The sequence below is a fragment of the Lissotriton helveticus genome, chromosome 7 (assembly GCF_964261635.1).
Source record: "Lissotriton helveticus chromosome 7, aLisHel1.1, whole genome shotgun sequence".
NCBI lineage: Eukaryota > Metazoa > Chordata > Amphibia > Caudata > Salamandridae > Lissotriton > Lissotriton helveticus.
Genome location: NC_136068.1, coordinates 196,119,050 through 196,145,076, shown reverse-complemented (window position 1 = coordinate 196,145,076; position 26,027 = coordinate 196,119,050). Strand labels below are relative to the sequence as shown.

The following is a 26,027-nucleotide window of genomic DNA, read 5'->3' as shown; positions in this document are numbered from 1 at the left end:
TTTCTCACATCAATCTCAAAAGGTAGAGAGTTTCCCAGGGACCAGAAAGGACTGGGTATCAACAGTTTTAACAAAAAAGAAATCCTTTCTGTGTATTAGTCTTTCAATAAGTGACCAACAGGCCTACACATATGACTCATTTGGTGTTACTTTTGGTTTAAGCAGTTTTTCAACATTAGTACGCCACACTAGAATATCATTTTTAGTTACTCTCAAAGTTTTTTATTTAAAATATTTTTTTTGTAAAAACTTTTTTTTAAAAAGAAAAACATGTATATTCACAAACTTTATATCACACTTTAAATCATTTAAAAAGAGTGCTCTGTTACACTTATAGCTGCTATCTAACAATTCCGAATTACGGTTTCTAGTTCAGAGTCACACCTGGTTCAAACAATGTTTGTATATTCACATTAAGTAAATCAAAACAATACAATTCATTAGCAATTAATAAGTCCTATTTGTCGACGCGTTTCGGTGCGTAGGTTACATTTGTGGCACCTTCCTCAGGACAGACGAAATATTTAAAACCAACGTGATAGCTTCTTTCTAAAAAAAGGAAAAATGAGTATAATCAATATATTTTCCTAAGGAGAGTTTTTATTCTAGTTGTGGACTAATTTGCTAGTGGTTACTATTTAATATATTGGTTTTAAATATTTCGTCTGTCCTGAGGAAGGTGCCACAAATGTAACCTACGCACCGAAACGCGTCGACAAATAGGACTTATTAATTGCTAATGAATTGTATTGTTTTGATTTACTTAATGTGAATATACAAACATTGTTTGAACCAGGTGTGACTCTGAACTAGAAACCGTAATTCGGAATTGTTAGATAGCAGCTATAAGTGTAACAGAGCACCCTTTTTAAATGATTTAAAGTGTGATATAAAGTTTGTGAATATACATGTTTTTCTTTTTAAAAAAAAGTTTTTACAAAAAAAATATTTTAAATAAAAAACTTTGAGAGTAACTAAAAATGATATTCTAGTGTGGCGTACTAATGTTGAAAAACTGCTTAAACCAAAAGTAACACCAAATGAGTCATATGTGTAGGCCTGTTGGTCACTTATTGAAAGACTAATACACAGAAAGGATTTCTTCATTTCTCACATCAGCCATCGGCTCTCGCCCACTGTGAATTACGTTTTGCTGATAACATCTGCACATCTGCCCACAGAGAAGGGCACTCTATTGCCAGGGTTGGTGGCCAATGCTATACTTTTTTTTAATGTTTGTTTCTTTCGATTCTTTAAATAATATTCTCTTTTTTGATCATCCTTGTATGTGTAAACTATGTGTTCGATTTATAGTAATTCATATCCAATAATACCTATTTTTTGTATCCATAAGAAACATATATTCCTGTGATGTGCATTACAGGTGTAAAGGGTTTTCATATCTGTTCCAAGTACACCAGCCAGCTGTGAATACAGGTTCATTAATATTGCATGCAATGTTTTTTTAGTGTAAGTGATTTATTTCCAGCATATGGCCTACATGTAGAGGTGGTATGTTTTGTGTTACTCTCTACGTTCTATTTTTGTGGGATATGGTGGCAATGAAAACTGAACAATAACCCTTGCATCACGTTGCCAAGGCCAGACCTATTGGCTTTGCCAACCCTTGTTTTGGAGGCGGTAGTGATTGTGTTAAAGGTTAAGGACGGCACATAAGACAACCTTGTTTCTGGAAGTGTGCATAAGGTGTAATTTATAATTTTATACACTTTATAACACACTTTTTGTGGCTATCGGTGAGATACAAGAATGCGTCTAATCAAAAATTCGACCAAGCTCATCACTTTAATATTTCCTTTGCGAAATAGACACGCTTTCAATAAAGCACTTATGTTTGTTATCTCTGGTGGGCCGATATCTCCTGCTGCCACATGCACCTTTGGGTGTTCCCAGTTGTAGGGCCCGCCCTGCTTAGAACGCACAATAATTATGCCAACAAATATTCTCTAGAAACCCTGTTATGATCGTAACAGAGAACTGACAAAAGCCATATTCAACACGGTAATAGCAAAAACCTCAACTGAGTGTACTATCACAGTACATTTAGTCAGGGCTTAACTGGTCATGCAGAATAAATGGAAACCCTGGTAAGGAAAGTGGGCTGCTTTCACATTTGGATGACCTGAGGGCTTCTCAGATCATCCAAGACTGAAAGCATCCTGGACGAAGCAGTGGATTATTATTTTTTTAATTTTTATTTATACGGTTTTATATAGTGCGTACCTTACCCTTCTGGGTGTTAGAATGCTCTACAAAATGGATTGACTTAACAACAGTGTCGCTTTCACAAGATCGGACTGTCAATCAGATAGAAACTTTGGGGAAGGTTGTGGATGGAGGAAATTATGAAGTAGTATGTAGAAGGAAGGAAGGCAGGGGCATATTACCAAGGGTGGTGATAGGCAATTATCGCCGGTTTAGCGTCCGTTTTCGGCCGCTAAGCGGCGATAATTCTATCGCTCTATTAGCAAGCTGTCGCTAACTGATGTTAGCGACAGCTTTTAGGCGATAGCGAACGGTTTGGGGCCCGCTTTGCATGTCAGCGATATTTATCGCTAATGACATGCTTTGCATGTCAGCGATATTTATCGCTAATGACATGCAAAGTGGGCGTACCCAACCTGTTAGCGACTGAAAGCAGATGCTAACGTCGCTATCGCCTATTAGCAAGGCAGGCGTAGCGATGGAAATATTCCCGCTATCGCCAAAAACTAACGCCTGCTCAGACCAGTTCTTAGCCATGTTATCCAATGGGAGGTGGATAACATGGCTAAGAGCATTTCGTCGCTAATGCGTGAATATCGCTGTATTCTCAGCGATATTCACGCATTTCGCCGCTATCGCTGGATATTTTAGCACAATGGAGAAAAACGTTGCTAATAGCATGTTTTCTCCGCTAACATATCCAGTGATAGGCAACGATAAAAAAATTGTCGCTAAGAAGCGATAATTATCGCTACTTGTTGGTAATATGCCCCGCAGTTCTGCCCTGACTGGGTTCATCCTTGAAGGTTTTGTTAGGTTTTCAGGCCCTTTCTGGAGGTATCAAATAAAGGGTTTGTATGTATTATGGGGTGATGTATGTGAAACCGCATTGGAGGAAACCAAATCATAGAAATTCAATTTTGAGGCAAATACATTTTAAGGAATTACACAATTTTGAGGACTAAAGAAAACATTTTAGAGGGAAGATACAGCAGCTGTTCTGTGAATCTAAGCAAAGACTGTCCTGCTGCTGCTGTTGTTGGGGTGACATACACTCATCCTCTCCCTGACGGACAAGACAACAACCAGCAGAACCAACTTCAACAACTGCATGACTATCGTAGCAGACGGGATGCACACCAGCTACCTGAAGCTCAAAGTTTGACAATACGGAAGTACTGGTCTTCGGGAACAACAGCTCCCAATGAGGCTCCACTTGGTGGCCATCGGAGCTAAGACCAACACCCACACCCACAGACCACTCAAGAAATCTAAGAATCATCCTAGACGAAAAGCTCAACATGACGGCTCAAGTCAAACGCAGTGGGACCTCCTGAAACCATATACTACGTATGCTGCAAAAGAGCTTCAAATGGTTGCCTCAGAACAATAGACGAACCGCCACGCGAGCCCCATCGCCAATTCAAACTTCTCATGCACACATACAAAGCCCTACACAACACAGGACCATAATGCTGAACAGCCACATTCACTTCCACCAACCCACCACACACCTACCTATGCCCCACTCTCACTTGCACACATTCCAGCATCCGCAAAAGCAAAACTGGAGGTTGCTCATTCTTCTACATCATACCCAAGACATAGAATCAATCAATCAATCAGGGACATTTATAGAGCGCACTACTTACCCGGAGGGTCTCAAGGCGCTAGGGGGGGGGGGGGTGCTACTACTGCTCGAACAGCCAGGTCTTGAGCTTCTTCCTGAAGGAGAGGTGGTCTTGGGTCAGGCGCAGGTCGGGAGGGAGGGAGTTCCAGGTCTTGGCGGCCAGGTGGGAGAAGGACCTTCCTCCTGTTGTCGTTCTTCGGATGCGGGGGACGGCAGCGAGGGCGTGACTGGCTGATCGGAGGTGGCGTTTGGGAGCGTAGAAGTTGATGCGGTTGTTGAGGTAGCTCGGGCCTTGATCGTGTAGGGCTTTGTGTGCGTGGGTGAGGAGACGGAAGGTGATTCTCTTGTTGACGGGGAGCCAGTGCAGGACTCTTAGATGTCCGGAGATGTGGCTGCGTCGGGGCATGTTGAGGATGAGTCTGGCTGAGGCGTTCTGGATCCGCTGGAGTCTCTTCTGGAGCTTGGCGGTGGTTCCGGCGTAGAGGGCGTTGCCGTAGTCCAGTCGGCTGGTGACGAGGGCCTGGGTGACCGTCTTCCTGGTCTCGGTGGGGATCCACCGGAAGATCTTCCGTAGCATGCGCAGGATGTTGAAGCATGACGAGGAGACGGCGTTGACTTGTCTGGTCATGGAGAGGGAGGAGTCCAGGATGAAGCCCAGGTTGCGTGCGTGGTCTGTCGGTGTGGGTGCGGTGCCCAGGGCGGGGGGCCACCAGGAGTCGTCCCAGGCGGAGGGCGAGGAGCCCAGGATGAGGACTTCCGTCTTGTCTGAGTTCAGTTTCAGGCGGCTGGTCGTCATCCACTCGGCTACATCTTTCATCCCTTCGTGAAGGTTGGCTCTGGAAGCGGCGGGGTCGTTGGTCAGTGAGAGGATCAGCTGGGTGTCATCGGCGTAGGAGATGATGTTCAGGTTATGTTGGCGTGCGATGGGCGCGAGGGGGCTCATGTAGACGTTGAAGAGGGTGGGGCTCAGCGAGGATCCTTGAGGGACGCCGTAGATGACTTCGGTGGCCTCTGACTTGTACGGTGGTAGACGGACTCTCTGTGTTCTTCCGTCGAGGAAGGAGACGATCCATTCCAGTGCCTTCTCCTGAATTCCGACGTTGCTGAGGCGCTGCACTAGGGTGCGGTGGCAGACAGTGTCGAATGCCGCGGAGAGGTCTAGGAGGATGAGGGCCGCTGTTTCTCCGTTGTCCATCAGGGCTCGGATGTCATCGGTGGCAGCGATGAGGGCGGTCTCGGTGCTGTGGTTGGCTCGGAAGCCAGACTGTGAGGGGTCGAGGGATCCATTCGTCTCGAGGAAGGCGGCCAGCTGTTTGTTGACGGTCTTCTCGATGACTTTGGCTGGAAACGGGAGGAGCGAGATGGGGCGGTAGTTCTTGAGTTCGGTGGGGTCCGCTGTTGGTTTCTTTAGTAGAGCGCTGAGTTCGGCGTGCTTCCAGCTCTCCGGGAAGGTAGCGGTGTCGAAGGAGGTGTTGACGATGTCCCGCAGGTGGGGTGCGATGACAGCGTCGGCCTTGTTGAAGACGTGGTGAGGGCAGGGGTCGGTCGGAGATCCGGAGTGGATGGAGTTCATCATGCGGACGGTGTCATCGGTGCTGATCGGAGTCCAGGCGCGGAGGGTGGTGGTGGGCGGCGTTGCTGCGGTCGTTGTGTGCGATGGTTGAATGCTGAAGCTGTTGTGTATGTCCGCGATCTTGTTGTGGAAGTAGGAGGCGAGGGAGTTGCAGAGGTCTTGCGATGGGGTGATGTCGTTGTTTCCGGCGTTGGGGTTGGAGAGCTCTTTCACGATGTTGAAGAGTTCCTTGCAGTTGTGTGCGTTGTTGTCCAGTCGGTCCTTGAATGCAGTTTTCTTGGTGGCGCGGATCAGTTGGTGGTGCTTCCGGGTGGCAAGCTTGAGGGTGGTCATGTTGTCCGGTGTTGGTTCCCTTCTCCAGACTTTCTCGAGGGCTCGGCAGTTCTTCTTGGAGCTCTTGAGTACGTCAGTGAACCATGGGGCTTTCTTGCTGCCGGGTCTGCTGGGCGGGGTCCTCAGAGGGGCGAGTTCGTCCGCGCAGTTGCTGATCCACTTCGTGAGGTTGTCGGCGGCCTGGCTGGGGTTCGCTGAGCTGGCGGGAGGGTGCTGACTCAGGGAAGCGGCGAGCTGGTCGGCTGTGATCTTGTTCCAGCTTCTTCGGGCAACCTGTTGCTGGTGGTGGTGGGTCGTCGTTCTTCTGAAGGTGAAGTGGACGCAGCTGTGGTCCGTCCAGTGGAGTCCTGTGGTGTGGCTGAAGGCGATGTCTATGCTGGATGAGAAGACGGCGTCGAGAGTGTGTCCGGCGAGGTGGGTGGGGGTGGTCACCAGCTGCTTGAGTCCCAGGTTTGCGAGGTTTTCCAGCAGGGTGGTGGTGTTGCGGTCGTCGTTGTTATCCAGGTGGAAGTTGAGGTCCCCGAGGAGGATGTAGTCGGCTGAGGGGAGGGCGAGCGGGCTGATGAAGTCGGCGATGTCCTCGCTGAATTGTGTGCGTGGTCCCGGGGGTCTGTAGATGACGGTGCCTCTGAGGGTGGTCTTGGGGTTGACGTGGATCTGGAAGTGCAGGTGTTCGGCGGGTGCGATGGTGTCGTCGGTGTTGGTCGTGATGCGGATGGTGTTCCTGTGAATGATGGCGATGCCTCCTCCTGTCTGGTTGACGCGGTCTCTCCGGATGATCTTGTAGCCGTCCGGGATGGCGATGGCGATCTCGGGCGCTGAGGAGGCGTTCATCCAGGTTTCCGTGAGGAAGGCGACGTCTGGGGCTGTGGTGTCGAGCAGGTTCCAGAGCTCGACGGCGTGTCTGTGGACGGAGCGGGTGTTGAGCAGGATGCACTTCAGGTGGGTGCTGCTGGAGTTCGGCTTGGTGGGTGCTGGTGCAGTGCAGGTCCGGGTGCAGGAGAACTTGCAGGACTGGCAGATGAAGGGTCCGTCGGTGCGTCTCGGGGTGGCTCGGTAGCATCCAGGGGTTCGGCCGGCGTTGAGTGTGTTGAGGGTGGCGGCGTCGTACGTCCGGCGGGTGGGCTGGGGTCTGCGGGGGCCAGGGGTCCTGGCGCTGGGCGCGGTCCAGGCGCGGACGGGCGCAGACGGGCTTACCTTTGGTGCACCTTCGGCGCTCAATCGGTGCTCCCGCTGCGCGCGTCCGCTGCGCGGTCGCTCTAGGGACGTCATAAGAAGGGAGCCGGTCGGGAGGGTCTGCGGGGAGGAGGGAGCGCGAGCCAATCGGCTGTCGGGGGGGGCGGGGCCACGGGCTGGGGCGGCGGGAAAAGCTGGTGTGGGCTCGGCGGCCCTCGGGAGGCTGGGGCGGCGGGAAAAGCTGGTGTGGGCTCGGCGGCCCTCGGGAGGCTGGGGCTGCGGCAGCGGCAGCAGGCACAGGAGCGTGGGGGTGACCAGGCCGTAGGCGCAGTGGTCACTCCCTGGATCTTGCTCTGGCTCCCCTTAAGAAGGGAGCCGGTCGGGAGGGTCTGCGGGGAGACGGGAGCGCGAGCCAATCGGCTGTCGGGGGGGGCGGGGCCACGGGCTGGGGCGGCGGGAAAAGCTGGTGTGGGCTCGGCGGCCCTCGGGAGGCTGGGGCGGCGGGAAAAGCTGGTGTGGGCTCGGCGGCCCTCGGGAGGCTGGGGCTGCGGCAGCGGCAGCAGGCACAGGAGCGTGGGGGTGACCAGGCCGTACACATCAGAGTCTCCTCCTCACTTCTAGAGTTCGGTAAGAAATTGAAGACCTGGCTCTTCGTGTAAGCACCTTGGCAACAACACACCTACACACCTGCCCAAGCACCTGGATACTCTCTTGGGTGTTTAGTGCGCTATATAAATCAATCACAGGTTGAAGCAGTCTGCCCCATAAATGGAGCACTATGTATAATGTTTCCTTCCACAGCTTACTTCCTCTGATTGTTATCTCAGGAACACTTCTCCCACTATACTCCTAAAACCCTGCATGAATAATTGACCGTGACTTACCCCCGCTTGATTCTGCTCTTTTCCTTTTCCCGGAGTGACCCTCTTCTTACCTTCCGTATACGGTACAGCCTTATACAGTATACCTTGTGGTATAATCTCCTCTTAGTCTCTGACCTGCCTTAATCCTTATTGTAATTCTGCAATTGGCAGATACCTCTTTTCATCGATCACCACCGCTCCTCTTTTAAACCCTATAACTGTAACCTACCATTACCTAATCTCTGCCTGCCTATCTATCTCACCCACCATTCACCAGAACCCGCAAGGCCCCCACTAATGATCACATCTAACTGGTATTAATACAATTCTATCAAAAAGTAACTGGAGTAAATGCATGCAATGTTTTCATGCAAGCCTATAAATCAATATCCACTGGGTTAATCACTAACCTTGGGTTCAGGAGTAGAGTGCTACTCACCATAAGGCGTTTCAATCCCTCGTCAGGGGTAATAAGTGCTATATAAATAAAATTACAATTACACGGTAACCTTACTTTCTATAACTCAGGTTAGCACATCCGTGACTGTGCCTTTCTCACGCATCTGCTACATTCCATGCTTACAAGTTCATCTCAGCATGTGTGGAGTAGCACTCCGAGCCTTGGGCATGACAAACACATTTTTACCACTGAGGCCACTCTATAAAAAGAACACCTTGTTGAACAAGCACAACAAACGGAGCTATGCTCATTATCATCCACCCAGAAGTGGTTTGGGGCCTCCGAGGCGCTATGCAAATGCTGCAAACGCCATTGCTGCTATCTATGGTGCACCTGGCCTGTGTACCCTAGAACCATGTAATCGTCTTTTCCATTAACCCCTTGCCTGCTTATGACGGAACAGCACCGTCATGAGTCACGGGAGGCGTGTGCTCATGACGGCCTAGTTCCGTCATGTGGCTGCCGTTCCGCCCACGTGGCATTAATTCCCTGCCTGTGCGGGCGAAGCAATGAGCTGGCGGGGCCGTGACGGAACCACACCGCCATGAGCACACGCCGGCCGTGACTCATGACAGCGTGGTTCCGTCACAAGCACCGCAGCGCCGCGCTCACCCCCTAGCACCTCGCGCAGCGGTGAAATTCGCGACGCGGCAAAGGGGTTAAACAAAAGCCAAAACGACTGACATTGTCAGCATGGTTGTACGATGGTACATCGCATGCAATTAATTTGAATGCCTTTTACACGCATTTTTAGTGGGCATGTTTTACCGCAAAAATGCATTTAAAACGCATGCTAATACCACGAATTGTTGTTGTATTTAAAAACAATGTATTTGAGGGGGGAGACCCCCCACCCCTCCAACTTACCTTAAATGCGCTGTATTGGCATGCGTTTTAAATGTATATTTGCGGTAAAAATAGCCACGCTAAAAATTCGTTGTAAAGGCTTAACGATCACACGCAGGTCTCCATCAACTAAATCAGCCCCCATCACAGTGAAATCAGCCCCCAGCTCGGCAGCATTCCAAAACGCCCGGTAGTCAGTCCAGACCTGGGTGAAACCCTCGTTGTAAACGCCGTTTCCCTGTCAGCACGTGCTCACTCTTGCCTCTTGTCTGTCTCCGGTTTTCCTCTGGCTTTGTATTTCATCCCTTAGTCCCTCTACTGCATCTATTTGTTCTCTCTCTATCATCTTTTCTTTTGTTTTTTTCTCTTCACTCTGCGTTTTTCTCCGAGACGTCCACTCTTTTCACTTTACTCACTCCAGCACTGTCACGGGTTCTGCACAGTTCATAAATGGCCTTGCTCTGCTCATGATGGATTATTTCGTTTTCAAAACATTCATCCAGCTGCTTCCGTAATGCAGCAACTAGAGTCCTGAGGCTTGTTAGACAGCACAACATATTCTACCATTAAATGCTACTCTCTGGGGCAATCCGTGTTATCTATGAACTCACTGCTGGCTGTTCAAGCAATCCAGCCGATCACTGAACTCTGGACTCCCGGTTTTGCAACATCCTTATCCCTGTACACAATCGTGTACAATTTCTGAACTATTTTGCACTGAGACAGAAGAAAGCACTATAGCTCACTAGCACTTACTCCGCCTCTCCAGCCAGCATGGGGCACACTCGTAGTGCAAATATTACATAAAAACACAGGGTGGAAATGCTTCAGTGGCGGTGCACAATATATGAGATAAAGTACCCCAACTGTACGTGACCCGGATTTGCCAAGTCATCAAGGAGCAATTAGGCCATGTAGGGGTAAGAGCCTGCATACAGTGTGGGTTAAGAGCATAGGAGGCGGATTTGGAGTGCCATAAGCATAATTAAAAGTAGGTTTTACACTACTACAAAATCTACGGGATGGTTACTCCCTTATTATGAGTGTCGGTCTGCCAGCTCGTCAGCATAATTAACCAAGTCAGGCCTATGATTGAAGAACAAAATTGCACTGCACGTTGTGCTTCCAAGGAACGAGTTAGTCTTTTTGCTGCAAGATGGCTCAGTGAGTGCCGACTATTTCTATGTTCTGCAGGCCATGAGTTGGAATTCAGGCAAATATACCTTAGCCTTTCATCCTTCCAAAGTTGGTAACTGAGTACCACTAAATTAAATGAGAGTAACATATGTAAGTTACATTGCTTAGAATATGTATGGATCACTACATAAAAAGTACTTTGTTATTATAAAACACACTCGTGTCCAGACTACTCCAGCGCCACCACAAATATTCACCATTCCTTGTCATTTCCTTTGCATTCCCCAGCTGCCATGCCCCAAAAAAGAGCAATGTATACAGATGTCATTTCTGTACTTACAAAGCCAGAAAGTCTCTTATTTAATGTCTCATTGCTTATCGCAATGATAGCTCATTGAGGAGAACGCAGCGCTTTACAAAACAGCTAAACTACTGTTTCCGATTCAGCTGCGCCTGTGTTCACCATCCAGATTTCACGAGAGCTATAATCCACTTGTGTTTGAACTACGACTAGCGAAGCCAGAAATGACAGCCTGCAGCAAATACAATCTAATTTGAGCAGCTAGTTGGAGGCAGACTGCAGAAAAAGGTGAAGTGCAGCATTCTTGTGAAAAGTAAACACTTCATTTTGTTATTTTGAACAGCTAAGACTAAAAATAACTGGGACAATCATCAACGCACCTTAAACAAATATAATTATAGATGTTAACCCTTTAGTCGTTTTCTTAATCATATACCCCAAACCCTTAACACAATATACTCATCATTTTAACCATAACCCTGTGAGTAAACTCCTACACGTGTAACCATATTTAACCCTTAGACTGCATACCCTCAACCCTACACCCCAAAACATTAACCCTATGCCAAATCCCCTGAAAGTTTAACATCAGACCCTAGCCCATACCATTCTGCTTTTAACCTAAGCCAGTGGGTCTTAACTTTGTGACTTCTGTGGACACTTCACTTAATCATTACTGGAACCTGGGGCCCCCCACTCAATAATTATTGGAATCTGGGGACCCACACTGAGACGTTACTGGAAGGCGGGAACATCGGCCTAAGCATTTTTGATGATTTGAACCACAAAACAATACTCAAAAAATACAAAAATAAGCATTCATTAAACAATGTACTTTCACTGCTCCCACTAATCAATCTGAGGGTACTATTTTAATTTTAACCTACAATTTCAAATTGCATCACATTTACAGAATGTTTAAAAAATGTCATTTGTACATTTTGCTTGTTTATTTATATGCACCTTATTAGTATGTTTATATTACTTAATTTTCTAAGCAATGACGGACACCCTAAGTAGGCTTTGCACAACCCCCCCTCCCCCCCAAGTCTCCCCTAACCACTGCCGTAAGTGAGATAACTCTTAACTCCATGGGCTAGAACCTTACCCGTAAAACTTTTGGAAGTGTTCCTTTTTTGAAGCATTTATTTTTTAGAACCAAAAATTGTAAAGTGTTATTTTTAGAGCTGTTGTTTTCAAAGTTTTAGAGGCAATACCAGTAGCGTTGACTCAGCCTATCATCTTTTTGAGGACAATAAAAATTATTACCATTAAGTCCTATAATACTAATACAATTGATGTACAGTGCTTTGAAACAGCCCAACAGATGTAGTGAGCTTTGCATAAAATCAAGTCAATATTTTTTGTCAATAATCTATACTTAGTGGCAGTAAGTTAGCGTTTATTTTTATTGCGAATAAGGGCAACGTAGGAACACCTATTGAAATATAATTAGCAGGCAATATAATGGCAACTCGCCAATTAGCACCCAGTGCCTGCTTCCAATACCACTAAAATGTATACACTCATGGTGAATAGTGGTGTGAAAGAAACTTCAGAATGTCATGTGGTTATTCTAAAACGTAATAGCAAAGATGACTGTGGTTCTCTGTGAAGCTTTGATTAAGCTTACAATTCCTGGAGTGCACAATATTTTCATTTTTACTGCAGCCTACAGGTCACTTTTGTAATTATTATAAAAAGTATTTTTCACTAGCATAAATCTTTGGTTATCCAAGGGAGGTAATAGAAGGTGTTCCAATTAAGCCACTTGTGCTCATATCATCAACTTCTTAATGATGAAAGACGGGGTCAGTGTTGCGCTGCAAGGAAGGAGACGTGTAACCTAATGGCCACGCAGAGATCTCTGCAGCATGTCTTCAGCCCACCGAGCTTTCTTCCCAGAGGGAAGCGGGAAATAGATCAAAGTAGAGGCATTCTTTCAGAGGCTGCTCCTCGGGTTGGTCCCTGGTTCACCAGGAGGCAGTCTATTGGTTGCTAAGGTGACTGCATACAACATCTTTCCCCTCGAGCCTCAACCCGCTGTGTCAGCACCCTGGACTTGACCCCAGATGGAACTACAGATGACCCCTGAATGTCACTCTTCACAAGGCCAAGTTCAAAAGCCTTCCTGTAGTGCAAGCCAGCCCCAGGGTTCCCGAGCCAACCTCGCGAGCTAAATAAACACAGAGCACCTGGGCAGCGCAGTAGAGAACGGAGCCAGTAAACAAGCATTGGCAACCACATGGCATTATTAACACCTGTTATCAACCGCAGGAGCCGATTACCTTTCGAGAGCGTGCTGCTTAGTTTATGATTATTTGAGCCCACCTGACCACATATGCTCTTTATAATTCTGTAATTCACATGCGCGTGGCTAGTTCTATGCAACAGCCGGCTCAATGAAGTGGTTCCTATTTTTCATTCACATTCCCTGCCTCAATGTGTGCACTTTGCTGGTGTGAAAACACACACTCCAGATAAGAATGCTGCACTGTATACTGAACAGCCGGCGAGTGCTGTGGTGGCATCCGGGCACCGAGCCTCACCTCCAGGGGGCACAGCTGAATGAACACAGACTGGGCTTTATTGATGAATTTCAAGCCATGCCCTCTTGACAGGGCTCCCTCTGGCCATGTGGCAGAGGGAGACGGGTGAAAGGAGGTTCTACCATTAAAATAATATATATTTTTCTGTGCCCCGGTGTTATTTACTATGCAGAGGATGCGCCTTTCCCTGCCCAGCTGTCCTCCCTGTATAGCTGCAGACAGAGGTCGGTTTACAGTACCTTGGGCTTGTCAAAAGTATGCAGTTTCTGTTCCATCTTGCAGCAGCAGGAACCCCCGTGTGCTGTGCTGAGCTGACAGACCGCACCGCCCTCTGAAGTCTCCACTCCTGCCCGCAGCCCGCCCAGCTGAGCACTGCATGGATGTCACACTGCCGGCCGCATAAGCCCTGGAAGGAGCAGAGGGCTGTCTGTTCGGCCTCGCCCACAAAGGGGGCGTGGCTGGGCACGCAGGGGAGGGGGGGTTCCCAGGAAGAAGGAGCTCTCCAGCAGACAGGAGGCGGGAGCCAATAGCGGGCCGGGCAGAGTCAAAGGTTCAGGTAGCTAGGTAGAGTCTGAGGGCAGAGGCTCCGTGACGTAACAATAGCCCCCGCTGTGTGGGAGTGCCCGAGCTTCAGGAGCCCCCCTCCGGCACTGTGCACGGGCCCCTGGCCTGGGAGCTCTTGACTGGGTCCAGAGGGTGCCCCCCTCCATGTACTTTGCGGGGGGGGGGGGGGGGGGCGGCATTGCAGAGGCTTTGACAGGTAGATTAAAAACACAGGCACCAGCATCTAGAGATTAGGAGAGCAAAGGGAGAGGGAGAGGCACCTTGAACAGAACGAAAGTGAATGTAACACCTGAATGTCGAAAAAAGAACAACAAAGCAACAGGCTGGGTACAGGTACCAGGAATATTCATCTGGATGGCCCATGGGTATGTACTGTGTTCCGGTGGGCCAATGTTGGCCCAATTTTTGTCAATTCTGGAGGCAGCTTACAAGTCCAAGAATACATCATATCGAATCGAGCTGCCCTCTATACTCAACAGCCCATACCACGATAATTTCCAGCATGGCAGGCTTCAACAGCATCACCTGGGTTCCAAACAGATTCCAATGGTAACAATTTAAGGACAAATGGCAGTGGTAATATGGCACAGCTCAGCACCTCTGCATTATCTTCCAATTGGTGTTTGAGTATATAAGTACAAGCGTGTTCAATGTAAAACACTGTGCCACTCAACCAGTGTTATCCTGTATAGAAACAAATTATTTTCTCGATACATTTAAAGACCAAACATAAATTACAGAGCACAGCAACAAGTTAGTTTGACAACCTACCTTGTTGTCAGTAGGTTTTAATGAACACATCACCATGCAATATGTACAATAGATTGTAAAACCATCCAAGTTCAGAAAGCAAAAACAAGAACAATCCTGGTTATGTTGACGCAAAGTATGTAGCGTAGATGCAGATAGCCGACACGTGTTTCGTCGTGTAGATGACTTTTTCAAGGCTTAACAGCAAGCTAGTAAAGATGCTGGGTAAGTTCAAAGAATCCCTTTGTTGTTTGGGAAAAACACCAGCAATGGCGGTAGTCCAAACTTGTAATATTTGTTTACGAACAATGCTTCGGAACACTTTCAAGAAATGTGCAGTGCTATATAGGCGGCGTGTTGTGAATGGTGGATGGTTCGTGTATCCAATTTTTTAAGAGCACAAGTAAAAGTAATCCTGTGTGTGGGGGAGGAGCCAAGCTCGCATCCGAGATGGCCGCGCTTTAGCTCGGCTCCGTCTACTTTCCTGTTCGAAACATAAATCCTGCCTTTATCCTGCCCCGGGAAGACAATTTCTGCTACGCTGTGGATCTACGGCGATTTATAGACACTTACCGTCTGTTCCGGTTGTCTCTGGGTGCCGTGGTTCCGGAACTGTGCCTTCGCTCGCTTTGGGATCTCAGGAGCGGACTGGCCTGAGTCTCCTTGGCAGCGCCCGGACGGGGCGCTACGCTATGGCCGGCCCTTGATGGCGCAGTGGGCTCGGCCGACGAGGCGGTTGTGCAGAGAGGCCGGTCGCGGCTTTCTGGTCTGATCAGGCGGTCCCGCGGCCTGGAGTGGAGGCGCTGCCTTCTGTTGACGGGACTGACCGTAAATGTGGCTTGTCCCCCCCTTTGTTCTCCGGTCCGGCCATTTTGAGTGCCTCTGCCCGGACTCGGAGAACGGGGCCGGTGGCATTGGGGGCCCGGCAATCCTCCTTCTTCTGGTGGCCCCCCTTCCTGCTCTGGACGTGCCTCTGCTGGTGGTTGACTGAATTCCGTTTGCCTTGCTGCGGCCCGGTCGGGGGTCGGGGATCGCTGCGACCCCGCCGGGCTTCCAAGATGGCGGCCGACCCTGTATATCTCAGCCGGGCCGAGATGGGCGGCGGTGGTCCACGATGTGGCACAGAAGCCGGATACTGTAAAGGTGTTCCTACACTTGCCGACATCCTTGCCGCCCTGCGCTCCTGGGGTACTCCTGTGGCCGCACCCGCTGTTAACCTGGAGGAGGCTCGTTTCGCTGGGCCGTTTGAGCCCCCCCTGGCGTGTGCGGCTACGTCGCTGCTGGGTGCGGCTGGTTCTATCCTGGAAATTATGGACCCGGTGGCTGCAGTTTCTGCGGATCTGCGGAGTTCCGCTGCCCTCCATCGTGATGTGTCCTCTCCTGTGCTGTGGGTCGGTGGGCCGGGTCCTGTCCGGGCCGGTCTTGGTGGTTCTTCCTGTTCTTCATCTCCTCGAATGGCCGAACGTAGATCCTGTGCTGACTCCGCTGGATCGGCTTTCCTCAGATCATCTTCGGAACTGTGCCTGCATTGTGTACAATGGTTTCTGACTGTTCCGGATCGTTCGAGTTGTGCACAAAACATCTTATGCGGATTGCAGTTTGACCTCCCTGTTCTCTGCCTCCTGTTCCTTGTGGTCTGGTTCTTCGTGAGGCGGACTGCTACAGATTTGGAAAGACAAGGACAGGGATGAGACGATCTTGCCTTTGTGGACTGTTGTCTTGTAATGGTTGGATGATCGGTTAGTACGGTATGACCATGTCGGATTTTTGTCGTATTCCTGGACTGTATCCTTAGATTCTTTGTCTTCCCGTGGACACTGATGTTTCGGACGGGAGGGTGGGAGCCTATGATTCTGTTTCATGGCCCTCTCCCGTGTTCTTTCCTCCCTTATTCCTTCTTTTCCCCCCCTTTTTTGTCTTTATGGTTCTATCTTGCTTTAACTCTTCTATATTTCGGGTTCTGATTAGGGCGACAGGCACGCTGCTGGGGGGTGGGCCATAGCCTTCTGCAGGGGTGCAGGGTGGGCTTGCGGGGTGGGGGGGGTCTGTCATTTCTTTGGGGGGTTTTTCTCCCCTCATTTTTCTTACTTTTTTGGTTCTATGGCTCTTGTGTGTCCTCTTTTTCGGGACGCGGTCTCAGCATGTGTCCCCCTGGGTGGGTTATTATTGATGCGCTGGCCGTTTGGTCTTACTGTGACTTTGGCTCACTACTTAATTTTGCTCTGGTTACTACCGGTTCTGTATACCGATTTGTGGTTTCCGGCCTCGTTTGCCATGGGGCGCGTGCTTGAGGTGGCGTTCTTCCTTTCGCCTTTTGTCCCCTTCTCCCTCTTTTTCCTCCCTTCCTCCCCCCTCTCGTGGGGGGGGGGTTTCCTTATTCCCTGGGTTGTGTGACGGAGGGCTTTATTTGATAAGCTTTTTTCGACTCTGTTTGATATGATACGTTCTTATTGTGGTGGGTGGGCGTTGAACGGCGGTTGCCACTGTTTTTCTGGTGAGACTCATATTCTGCCTTTACCGATAGGTGTTTGTCATTATTGAGTTATCCTGTATCTTCTACCGCGGCTGTTCGCGGCCCACCACGGCCCTCCGAGACTTCCTACCTGTTATTATCCTGTCGTACCCGTTTCTATATTAGAAAATCAACCTTCTTGTATCCTGTCCCTGCTGGTTGCTATATGGCTTTTAGCCCTTATTTCCTGTATGATTTGTTGTGATATTCTGTATGCGTTTCTGTATTGTTGACTATGTTCCTTATTTGTGGTGGCCGGCCCGCTGGGTTGTAGGCCCGTATTTGTGAGCCTTCTCTGTACAATAAAGGTTTTAAAAAAAAAAAAAAAAAAAGTAATCCTGTGACTCTTAGTAAAACAGTCGGCTCATTATGATAAACAGAGCCTCAGAGCAAAGACTGTGAAACAAGTAGTACAGCATCCGTAGTCACGGCTGCACAAGACCTGACATATATCAACGCATCCTGCTTCTTGTGGAGAAGTCCTCCACTTCTCCACAAGAAGCGGGACACGTTGATATATGTCTTCGCGTCAACATAACCAGGATTGTTCTTGTTTTTGCTTTCCGTACTTGGATGGTTTTATAATCTATTGTACATATTGCATGATGCTGTGTTCATTAACCCTATCCATGCTGCCGTCGGCCATTGGCCGACGGCAGCACTACCTCGCTGGTGCTGCCGTCGGCCAATGGCCGACGCGGCTCCAACCGTTTTGCGGAAGTGCCGCACTTCCATAAAACGGGCGGCGCAGCCAACGGGTTAAAATTAACTGACAACAAGGTCAGTTGTCAAACTAACTTGTTGCTGTGCTCTGTAATTTAGGTTTAGATTCCAATAGTAGTTCAAGGTTAGGGAGGTCCCTGTTACTACACCTAAGCCTTGACATTTCACATTAGACGGGCTAAATTGTCTTTGCAATTTGCCCATACACCTATTTCTTTGGAAACTGTGACCTTTGTGACTGTTTATTTCCATGTCAATATTTTGTTATTTACTTTCATTGATAAAAAAGTTTAAAAAACAGCTACACATTTGGAAAATCTGAAGTTAGTATTGTTGACAACTAAGAGCACTTTTCATGCCTGAGAAGTGTAAAACCATTAATTGCAGTCAAGCAGTTAACCTCCTGGGGTCATATTACACAGAGTGCCCTGGTTACAGAAGGGGCCATAGATGCTTGTGAGGCCCTTTCTGTAACACTGATGCACTGGCACGGATGTAGGTAGACAAACAGTATCACCAGGCCCACTGAATTAATGTGGTAGGAGAGGACCAAATTATGCAGCCGATTTGACTAAATTATGTAGCAAGAAAATGCAAATTATGTGGTGTAATGCAGTGACATTTTGTAATTGTATTACTTCAATAATTTGTTATTTTTTACACTTGTTAACACTTGACGTAACACAGTTATTTACTTCACCTCAGCTTCTGGCAGAAAACAGACCAACACGCCTGACGTAGCTTTCAAGGGTAGCCATTTTATTATAAGTAAAACAGGAGAGATGTGGTGAAATATTTAGCTTCCAGTGACAATGAACAGCTCTCAATCGTGCCAGATGAATGTTTGGAAGATCGGTCAGAAGCAGGGCACAAGTCCTAAAAAAAAAAGTGGGGGGACGCTGTCACCGGAAGTGATGTCACGACAGGAAGTGACGTTACGAAAGGTGCCGAGCTCCTCGTTCCAGAGAGGCCAAAAGTAAAGTCCAGCTGTTTGGCAGGGGGGACAGCGTTCCCCCGGTAAAATAAGTGGGGGGATGCCGTCCACCCGCATGGTACCCTGACTCGAGCCCTGGTCAGAAGTGAGTTGACATTGTCATGTATTGACAGAAGAAGGGATTGAACTATTGTCTCGAGATTACCTTCAAGAATAAACTGATAACTCATAGTAAAAACTGTTGGAAATGCACACCGTTAGACATAGCACGAATTTGTGCTTGAAGTTTTACTCTTTTGGCAAGAATGACACCCAATGATTTTGGACACTCGATAATGACAAGATTACAATCAAGCATCTCAGGTGACCGTGGCATCTGGTGCTCCTGGACACACAGAGTGATCTTTGGAATGCCAGCACCCACTCCGGAAAAATGGCCATCATACTTAAACTATTGTGTGCCTCCTTGACGTCATACTTAAAATATTGTGCGAGTCCTTGTCCTGATTATTCCCACCCTTGGCATGATGCTGGCCATGAAATCATGACTAGAATTCTTAGCATAATGCTGATATCCTTTGATATGATGGTGTCCATCCCTGACATGATGCAAGATACCCAAGGCAGATTGGTATCTTTTATGGCATTATGAAGGGTATCTGTGGCAGTGAAATAATGGTGCTCTTCTTTATTTGACAATCAACTTTATTGATTTTATGTAAGTAAAGAAAACATTGAGATCCTGCATTACCGTCCAACCATGTTGGCAATCCCCCAAACTACATATCTTCATCGTGGAATCTGTTACATAAAACTCAGTCCATGATAGTTCCACCATTTGCCACAAATCCTGATGTGTTTTTGGAGAGAAGCCCTGGCTGTGTAAATGGGTTCCTCCTGCTTGGCACACCAGTCCAGACCCGCTTGCCATTGTGCCAGTTGGGGAGGGGGGTCTGGGGTTTTCCATTGGTGTGCTGTGTCTCTATTTGCCACCATTGTGGCCAGCCCCACCATTCTATGTTGTCCTTGGGTGCCATGGAGTTAATCTAATATTTCCAGCAGGGCCACACTAAGGTGATAGCCCTACCGACCATCCTTGACCCTGGTCAGAACTCCCTCAATCCGTCACCAGTACCTGCCAATTTTAGGACATTTCTAGATCATGTGAAGGAAATCTGCTTCTGGACAAGTGCAGCAAAAGCAGGAGGGGTGAGGGATTTTGCCCTCATGCCATAGACGATGGGGAGTAATGTAGGTCACATATAGATAGTTCAGCGGAACCAGTTTAATGCAAGCACTTTCTCCGGGAGATCTGAGACGCGTTTCCGTTTACACTGGGATGTGTGCAGCAAAGGTTCCGATGCTGTACTGCTAAAACCCACCTACAAAATTGTGGGGTTTGTGTTCTTTTGATACAAGCGTACAAATGTTTTCCGTAATTCTCTACATATTACATGAACATCTTCTTCGAAAACTAGACAGATTGAATACCAGTTGCATTTTTTAATTCGTCACCTTGATCATTAATTCTCTCTTCGAGTTCGGGCAGTATTTATTAGACCTACTCTATCCAACACTATTGCTAGGATACATATCACACATTTTGAGGTATTCCGAAGAATCATTCTAAACTATGACCTTCTCAACTAATGTAGAACCTAGAAGAAGTCGTTTTTACGACGAAACACGTGTCGGCTGTCATCTTCTTCAACAACATTTCCGACGTGTCAACATAATCAAGATCATTCTTTGCCTTTTTACTTGTTTTACATTTGAAGGATCATTGCTAATATATAAAATGATGCTATGAATTTATTATTAAAATATACTGACAACAAAGTCAGCAGTGAAACTTATTAGTGGCTGTGCATTGTAACTAAATAATTAAGGCAAGAGGATATATCTATTTCTCGGGGGCCACCCGGGTGTCACTCCAGTCATAATCATCAAGAGGACCTACCCAATCCTGCCATTTCTGTCTGAGGGTTGTAAATATGCCAGTGGCATTAATTACCAGGGTGCAATGTATCTGGGATATGCCTCCTTTTCCCAATGGACCCATCAGTAGCTTGGCTTCAAGTGTATAATATTCACGCAAGTCTGTAATCTCAGTGTTGTAAACAGTAAGGGTGCGTTGGAGCGATGGCAATTTATAGAATTGAGTCCGTGACAGATGAAAATGGGCTTGCAAGTTTTGGAATGAACATATGTGGTACCCCTGCTATGAGTCTCCCATGTTTGAGATACATATTTTGTCCCACTTGGAAAAGCTTTCTAGCTGTGCAGTATGGTGAGGTTGTCTCCCTTGCCACAACGGGGTTTGCTGTGTTAGCTTAATGTCCCACCTGATGAATTTCAGTGCCAGGAGCTAGTTTACAAAGACCACTCTGTAGACATAGGGGGATTCTGAGGAAAAGGGTTGCCATATAGCATCACTATCACATTATGTATGGCCAGAAAGGAGAGTTGTGTTTGATACTCTAGGTCGTTCCGTACCCTACTCAGCCAGTCATTGATGACCAGGATTTGTGCAGCTCTGTAGTATAATTTTTGCTCAGTCATTCCCAACTCTCATTCTTATACTATGACAATATGTGAAGGGCAACCAGCTCACAGGTAGGAGTGGATCATGGACACAAGGCATCTGAACCAGTGGCCGGGGATCATCAGCAGAAGGTTCTGGAGAGTGTACAGGAATTGTGGAAGTGTCATCATTTTAAAAAGGGCCACTCTGCGGAGCACTTTGAGCGGTAATTAAATGGTGATCATTCTTTGTATACTAAGGGCATAGTTGAAGAATGGATCCACCTCTGTACAATGGTGGTAATTATAGGCATATAGCAGTAATTCAATGGAAAATGGTGTCCACGTTTGCCATAATTAAGACCCTGGTAAAATGGGGGCCTTTCTTGACCTATTTTTGGCTTCCTCGGTACGATGGTGTCCCACTGGCAAAATAGTGGACATCCTTGGAATAATGTTGGCCTCACTCCTATTCTGGAGCTCATCCCTGACATACTGCTGTCCCTGACCTAACAGCGGCCATTTTTGGCATAGCATGGACTTTCTTGGCATAATGATGCATATTTCTGATATAATACTGGCCAGTGCATGATAGGGTCCTACTTTGATATATTGTTGGCATTAGTGGAATAATCAGGGCCATCCATAACTTATTGGAGGAATTACAGGTAGATGATAAGCATCCCAGGAATATGTGGTACTGTGGCATGCAAGGCAGAAGCAGTCCTTGGGTTGCAGTAACACTTATGGGTATTTGACGAAAATTACAGGTTGTTGTTTCTGGAACAAGCATGCATTGCTAAAAAATAAAAAAATGTGTATGTCAGGATAAAAGCCATGTTTTTCGTGGAAATGAGAAACGTTTTGTGTGTGTGAATTGCATTTACTTTCCCTAAGTGAAGAGATCAGATGCAAACAATATGGGGCCAATTAGGAGTTTGGCGGTCCAACCACCAGAGAACCGCGTCCATCTACTCCACACCGCCACTGCGTCAGCAGACAACTGACTGTCGCATTATGTGCTAAGCAGTCCGAAATACACACAGCCGCACTGGAGAGCCTGTCAGTGTTTCTGCGACGGACTCACGGCTGGCTGCTTTGTCTGCGGTGAGATGGCAGACACTGCCAGGATGACGTTTCTACTGCGGAGTGTCTTACGAGTACAAAGTGACTGGCAGTCTCATGGTGGTGGACAGCCAACGGTGGTTACTCAAAGGCAGTCTATAGCGGATGTGCGGGGAACCCAAAAATTAAAAAACAAATACTATTGGTTGGACCCAAATACCACACATCAGAAATCTCGTCAAAATTGGCCACTCCTGCAAAACACACTATAAAACACACCCCTAACTTGACCTACTTCATTTGCCATTCTAGACAGAGCAGCCAACTTTATCACAACTATAGATATTTTTACAATCTATTATTTCTAAAGTTTCACTCATTAAACACCACCGCCACGTTTTAACTCCATTTGCACAACCTAAGCCGTAACTCCCTTCTTAAATATTTCTTTGAACTCACTACCCTAACATTTTATTCCTCCCCTCACTATGGCCCCCAAAAGAGCAGCCTTCAGTGAAAGGGAATTAACAAACACGGTGGATGAAATAATTAAATTAGATGCCCCACAACTTTGGTGCCCAAGTCCGGCATACTCCTCACAGTATGCGATCGGAAGTCTAGGAGAGGACAGTCAACAGTGTGAATGCTGTTGTAAACACCCCACGCACACAGCTGGACATTAAGAACAGATGGAACGACCTCCGGAAGAAGGTCCGCAAGAAGTTCAGCGACCAACTCCAGGAGGCAGGGAGAACTGGTGGTGGGCCTCCCAGCGCGCCGTTACGACTCATGCCCTGGGAAGAGAAGGTCTTGACCATCCTACACCCTGAGGGCTTGGAAGGAATCCAGGGAAGAATGCGCTCGGGTAAGCCATACTACACGACCTGACACAATATCACAATGTCCTGTCTGCAATCAAATAGGCCTTTTCTGTCCCGGTCAACATCTCTTCCTTGAGCATGGCACATAGAATCTATCTCAAAAGTTAGTTTGTATGTGGCAAAGAATATTGCTGCTAACTACACTACAGATATTCATTGCAAACATGGTGTCATATTCCCATGCTGTCTGTAAGTGCTGCATCAAATCCTACAAGAATGGAAGCATGAAATGTGGGATCATGTAAATGTGTGCCAAATGTTTAAAATATAACTAGGTACAATACTCATCAGTAAAGTAACAAATAACTACATCTACCATGAGGCCTTGTCTCTTCACCACCACCCAGCATGCAACACTCCTCACCGCCTGGCAGCCATCTTGCTATTGAATTAACACCACTCAAGAAACCCAACTCTTCTCAACCTCTGCTAAAGGTACACCCCCTTCAAAACTTCTACCTTGAGGCCATGTCTCTTCACCACCTCCCAGCATGCTACACTCCTCACCCCCTTTTCACCTGGCAGCCATCTAGCTACTGAACTAACACCACTCAAGGAGCCCAACTCTTCTCGGCCTCTGCTAAAGGTACATTCCCTGCACCAAATCTACAATGATGTCTACATTGGAATCATACCAAGTCAGTGTAGGTAATTGTTGAAGAATCACTGAGGAAACAGTAAATTCCAGAGAACGAGAATTTCATCTTTGAAAAAATTATATGAACCAATTGCAGATTTCCATTATCAATGTTAAAGATGATTTATGTTACTAGTTACAGATATCAGTTCTTCAGCTCAGTAATCGACTGTACACAAATGTCCTAGATGTACAAACATAAATGCTACCATTAACTTTCATATCCATCAAAATCCATAGCTGACCCAGCGACTGCTGCCAAGCGGATAGAGGAAAGTCCCTCTCAAGACCAATTTAAATAAGTCATCAGTGACTAACAAGCTCCTGAAGCATTGGACGTCAACAACCGGCCTAGCACATCTGGGCAGTCTGAGCAGACCTCAACAGTTGACGACTCTGGTACCACACCTCCTATCATGGTGGGAACAACTCTGACAACATCTTTCCCCATGACCACTGTTCCTAGCAGAGGGAGTACCATCTCTTGACCCCCAGTCCTGGCTTCTCAGACAGCCACCACCACACCAATCAGGCAGGAGCCAGGACCCAGTGGGAGTGTGCTGTCTGTGTCTAGGGCAGAGGGCAGTGAGGCTAGACTTCAGAGGAGGGCCAATTTGGAACCCCAGCATGAGTCCACTGATGAGCTGGGCGTCTAGGCTGCCATAACAAAGGTCCTGGTTCTGTACCAGGACTCTCAAGGTGTCTTGGACCAGGTTGTCAGTGAAGTCAGGGAAATGATGGAGTTGCACAAGTCTACATACCTGGAGGTCACTGCCATCCAGGGAGATATGGACGGCCTCAACAACGAGGTTGTGGGCATACGCACAGAGGTGCCAGGGATCCGACCCGAGGTGGCTGGCCTATGTTCAGAGGAGGCCTCCATGGTAGGGGTGCCTGGGGATATCAACAGCACCCTCTGCAGGGCTTTCCCCCCCAACAGCTCCCCTTCGTGTGCCAAAATCATCACCACCATCAGCCTCCACCACAGGAAGGGAGATCCTGACAGAGGAGTTTAAACCTGTAGGCACCCCAGGCTCAGCAGCTCCTGATCCCCTTTCCCCCAGAAAGAGAGGACTTCCTTGTAGGACTTCAGGAGGGAAGAGTGGCAAGACCAGAACCTCTAGCAGAGAACCACCTTGCCACTAATGTCTATGCTGTGTGTGCCACACATTCATGTTGTTTACTCGACCTCCCCATATTTCCCACTCTGATGTGAGGAGTCATTTGGACTTTGGTACCCAGAAACCAGGGACTCTACTTCAACGTTTTCATCCACCATGATTGCATCCTTCACTTCAATTGCTTGCTTTCATCCACACTTCTATCACTGCTATTCTCACAATCTCTTATTATTTTTGGTACTTGTTTTTCATTTAAATAAAGTGAAATATACCCCACTATTCATACTGTCCAACGTATGCTTTCTAACATCTTTTCATGTGGTAAAATGTCCATTGTCAAATAACATTGTATGTTTGCAAAGATTCATTTTCTTACTCTACTACAAATGTAGTCGTGTCTGCATAACAAGAATGCTATCCCCTCTGTACAGTAGTAGGTCACATGAGGATACACACACATTGTTTCATCCTCTACATCATTGAATCTGTACATACAGAGACTGTTCAAATGTGTGTCAGGTCAGCTATACATCTTCAGCAGGACTTGCTGCAAAAGTGAAAATCTGTACAATCATCAAGTAGTCACAAACTCACTTCATGTCAAGAACAAGTAATTAATCCAGACACATATGACATGCAAACGTAGTTTGCCTCAAAGCTCATTTAATCCAAATAACAGATAGAAAATAAGTTCACAGACACATCTCTGCACCATATCCTTGACCCCAGGAACTTTACAATCATGTGTTGGCTACATCTGGTGGTATAACACATGTACATGTCAGTCATGTGTGACAAGCACTCTTAATACATTATGAGAAGACACCAAAACAGTCACATGCAGGTCATAAGCAATAAGGAATGAGGCCATTTCAAGGCAGATTGACATTAACTGGCCTTAACTCAAACATTTGTTGTGACACATGATTGCACACATATTGTTTCGGGAACAATGCACCAAGAGACAAAATTCCAAGAAAAACAAGGCACTTGCCAAACCATCGTAGTATAAGCTGTCCTTTACGAAGATGTGTTACACCCATCATCTATGACACACAGTCCCAGGAATAATCCATGTTCACTCCTTTCCATGGAAACAGTAATACATGCCAGCTCATGTCACAACTCGATTAGGAAGACATGAAGACGACATGGTGCACAGACCTACAAGTGAACAGTACAGTGAGCAGTTCTGCATGTGAGCTTTTGTGAGCTTTTTCTGA

The 26,027-nt window shown here is 47.3% G+C and overlaps 1 protein-coding gene across 1 annotated transcript in view; it reads right to left on the bottom strand.

Annotated features, from left to right (window-relative positions):
* The window catches only part of LOC144768345 (adenosine deaminase-like), a 307,500-nt gene extending 293,977 nt beyond the window's left edge, over window positions 1-13,523 (bottom strand). Inside the window, exon 1 of the mRNA XM_078651931.1 lies at window positions 13,334-13,523. Within this exon, the coding sequence (XP_078508057.1) occupies window positions 13,334-13,369 (36 nt within the window). The 5' untranslated portion in view covers window positions 13,370-13,523. The remainder of the gene's footprint in view (window positions 1-13,333) is intronic.
* Window positions 13,524-26,027: the final 12,504 nt, after the last annotated feature.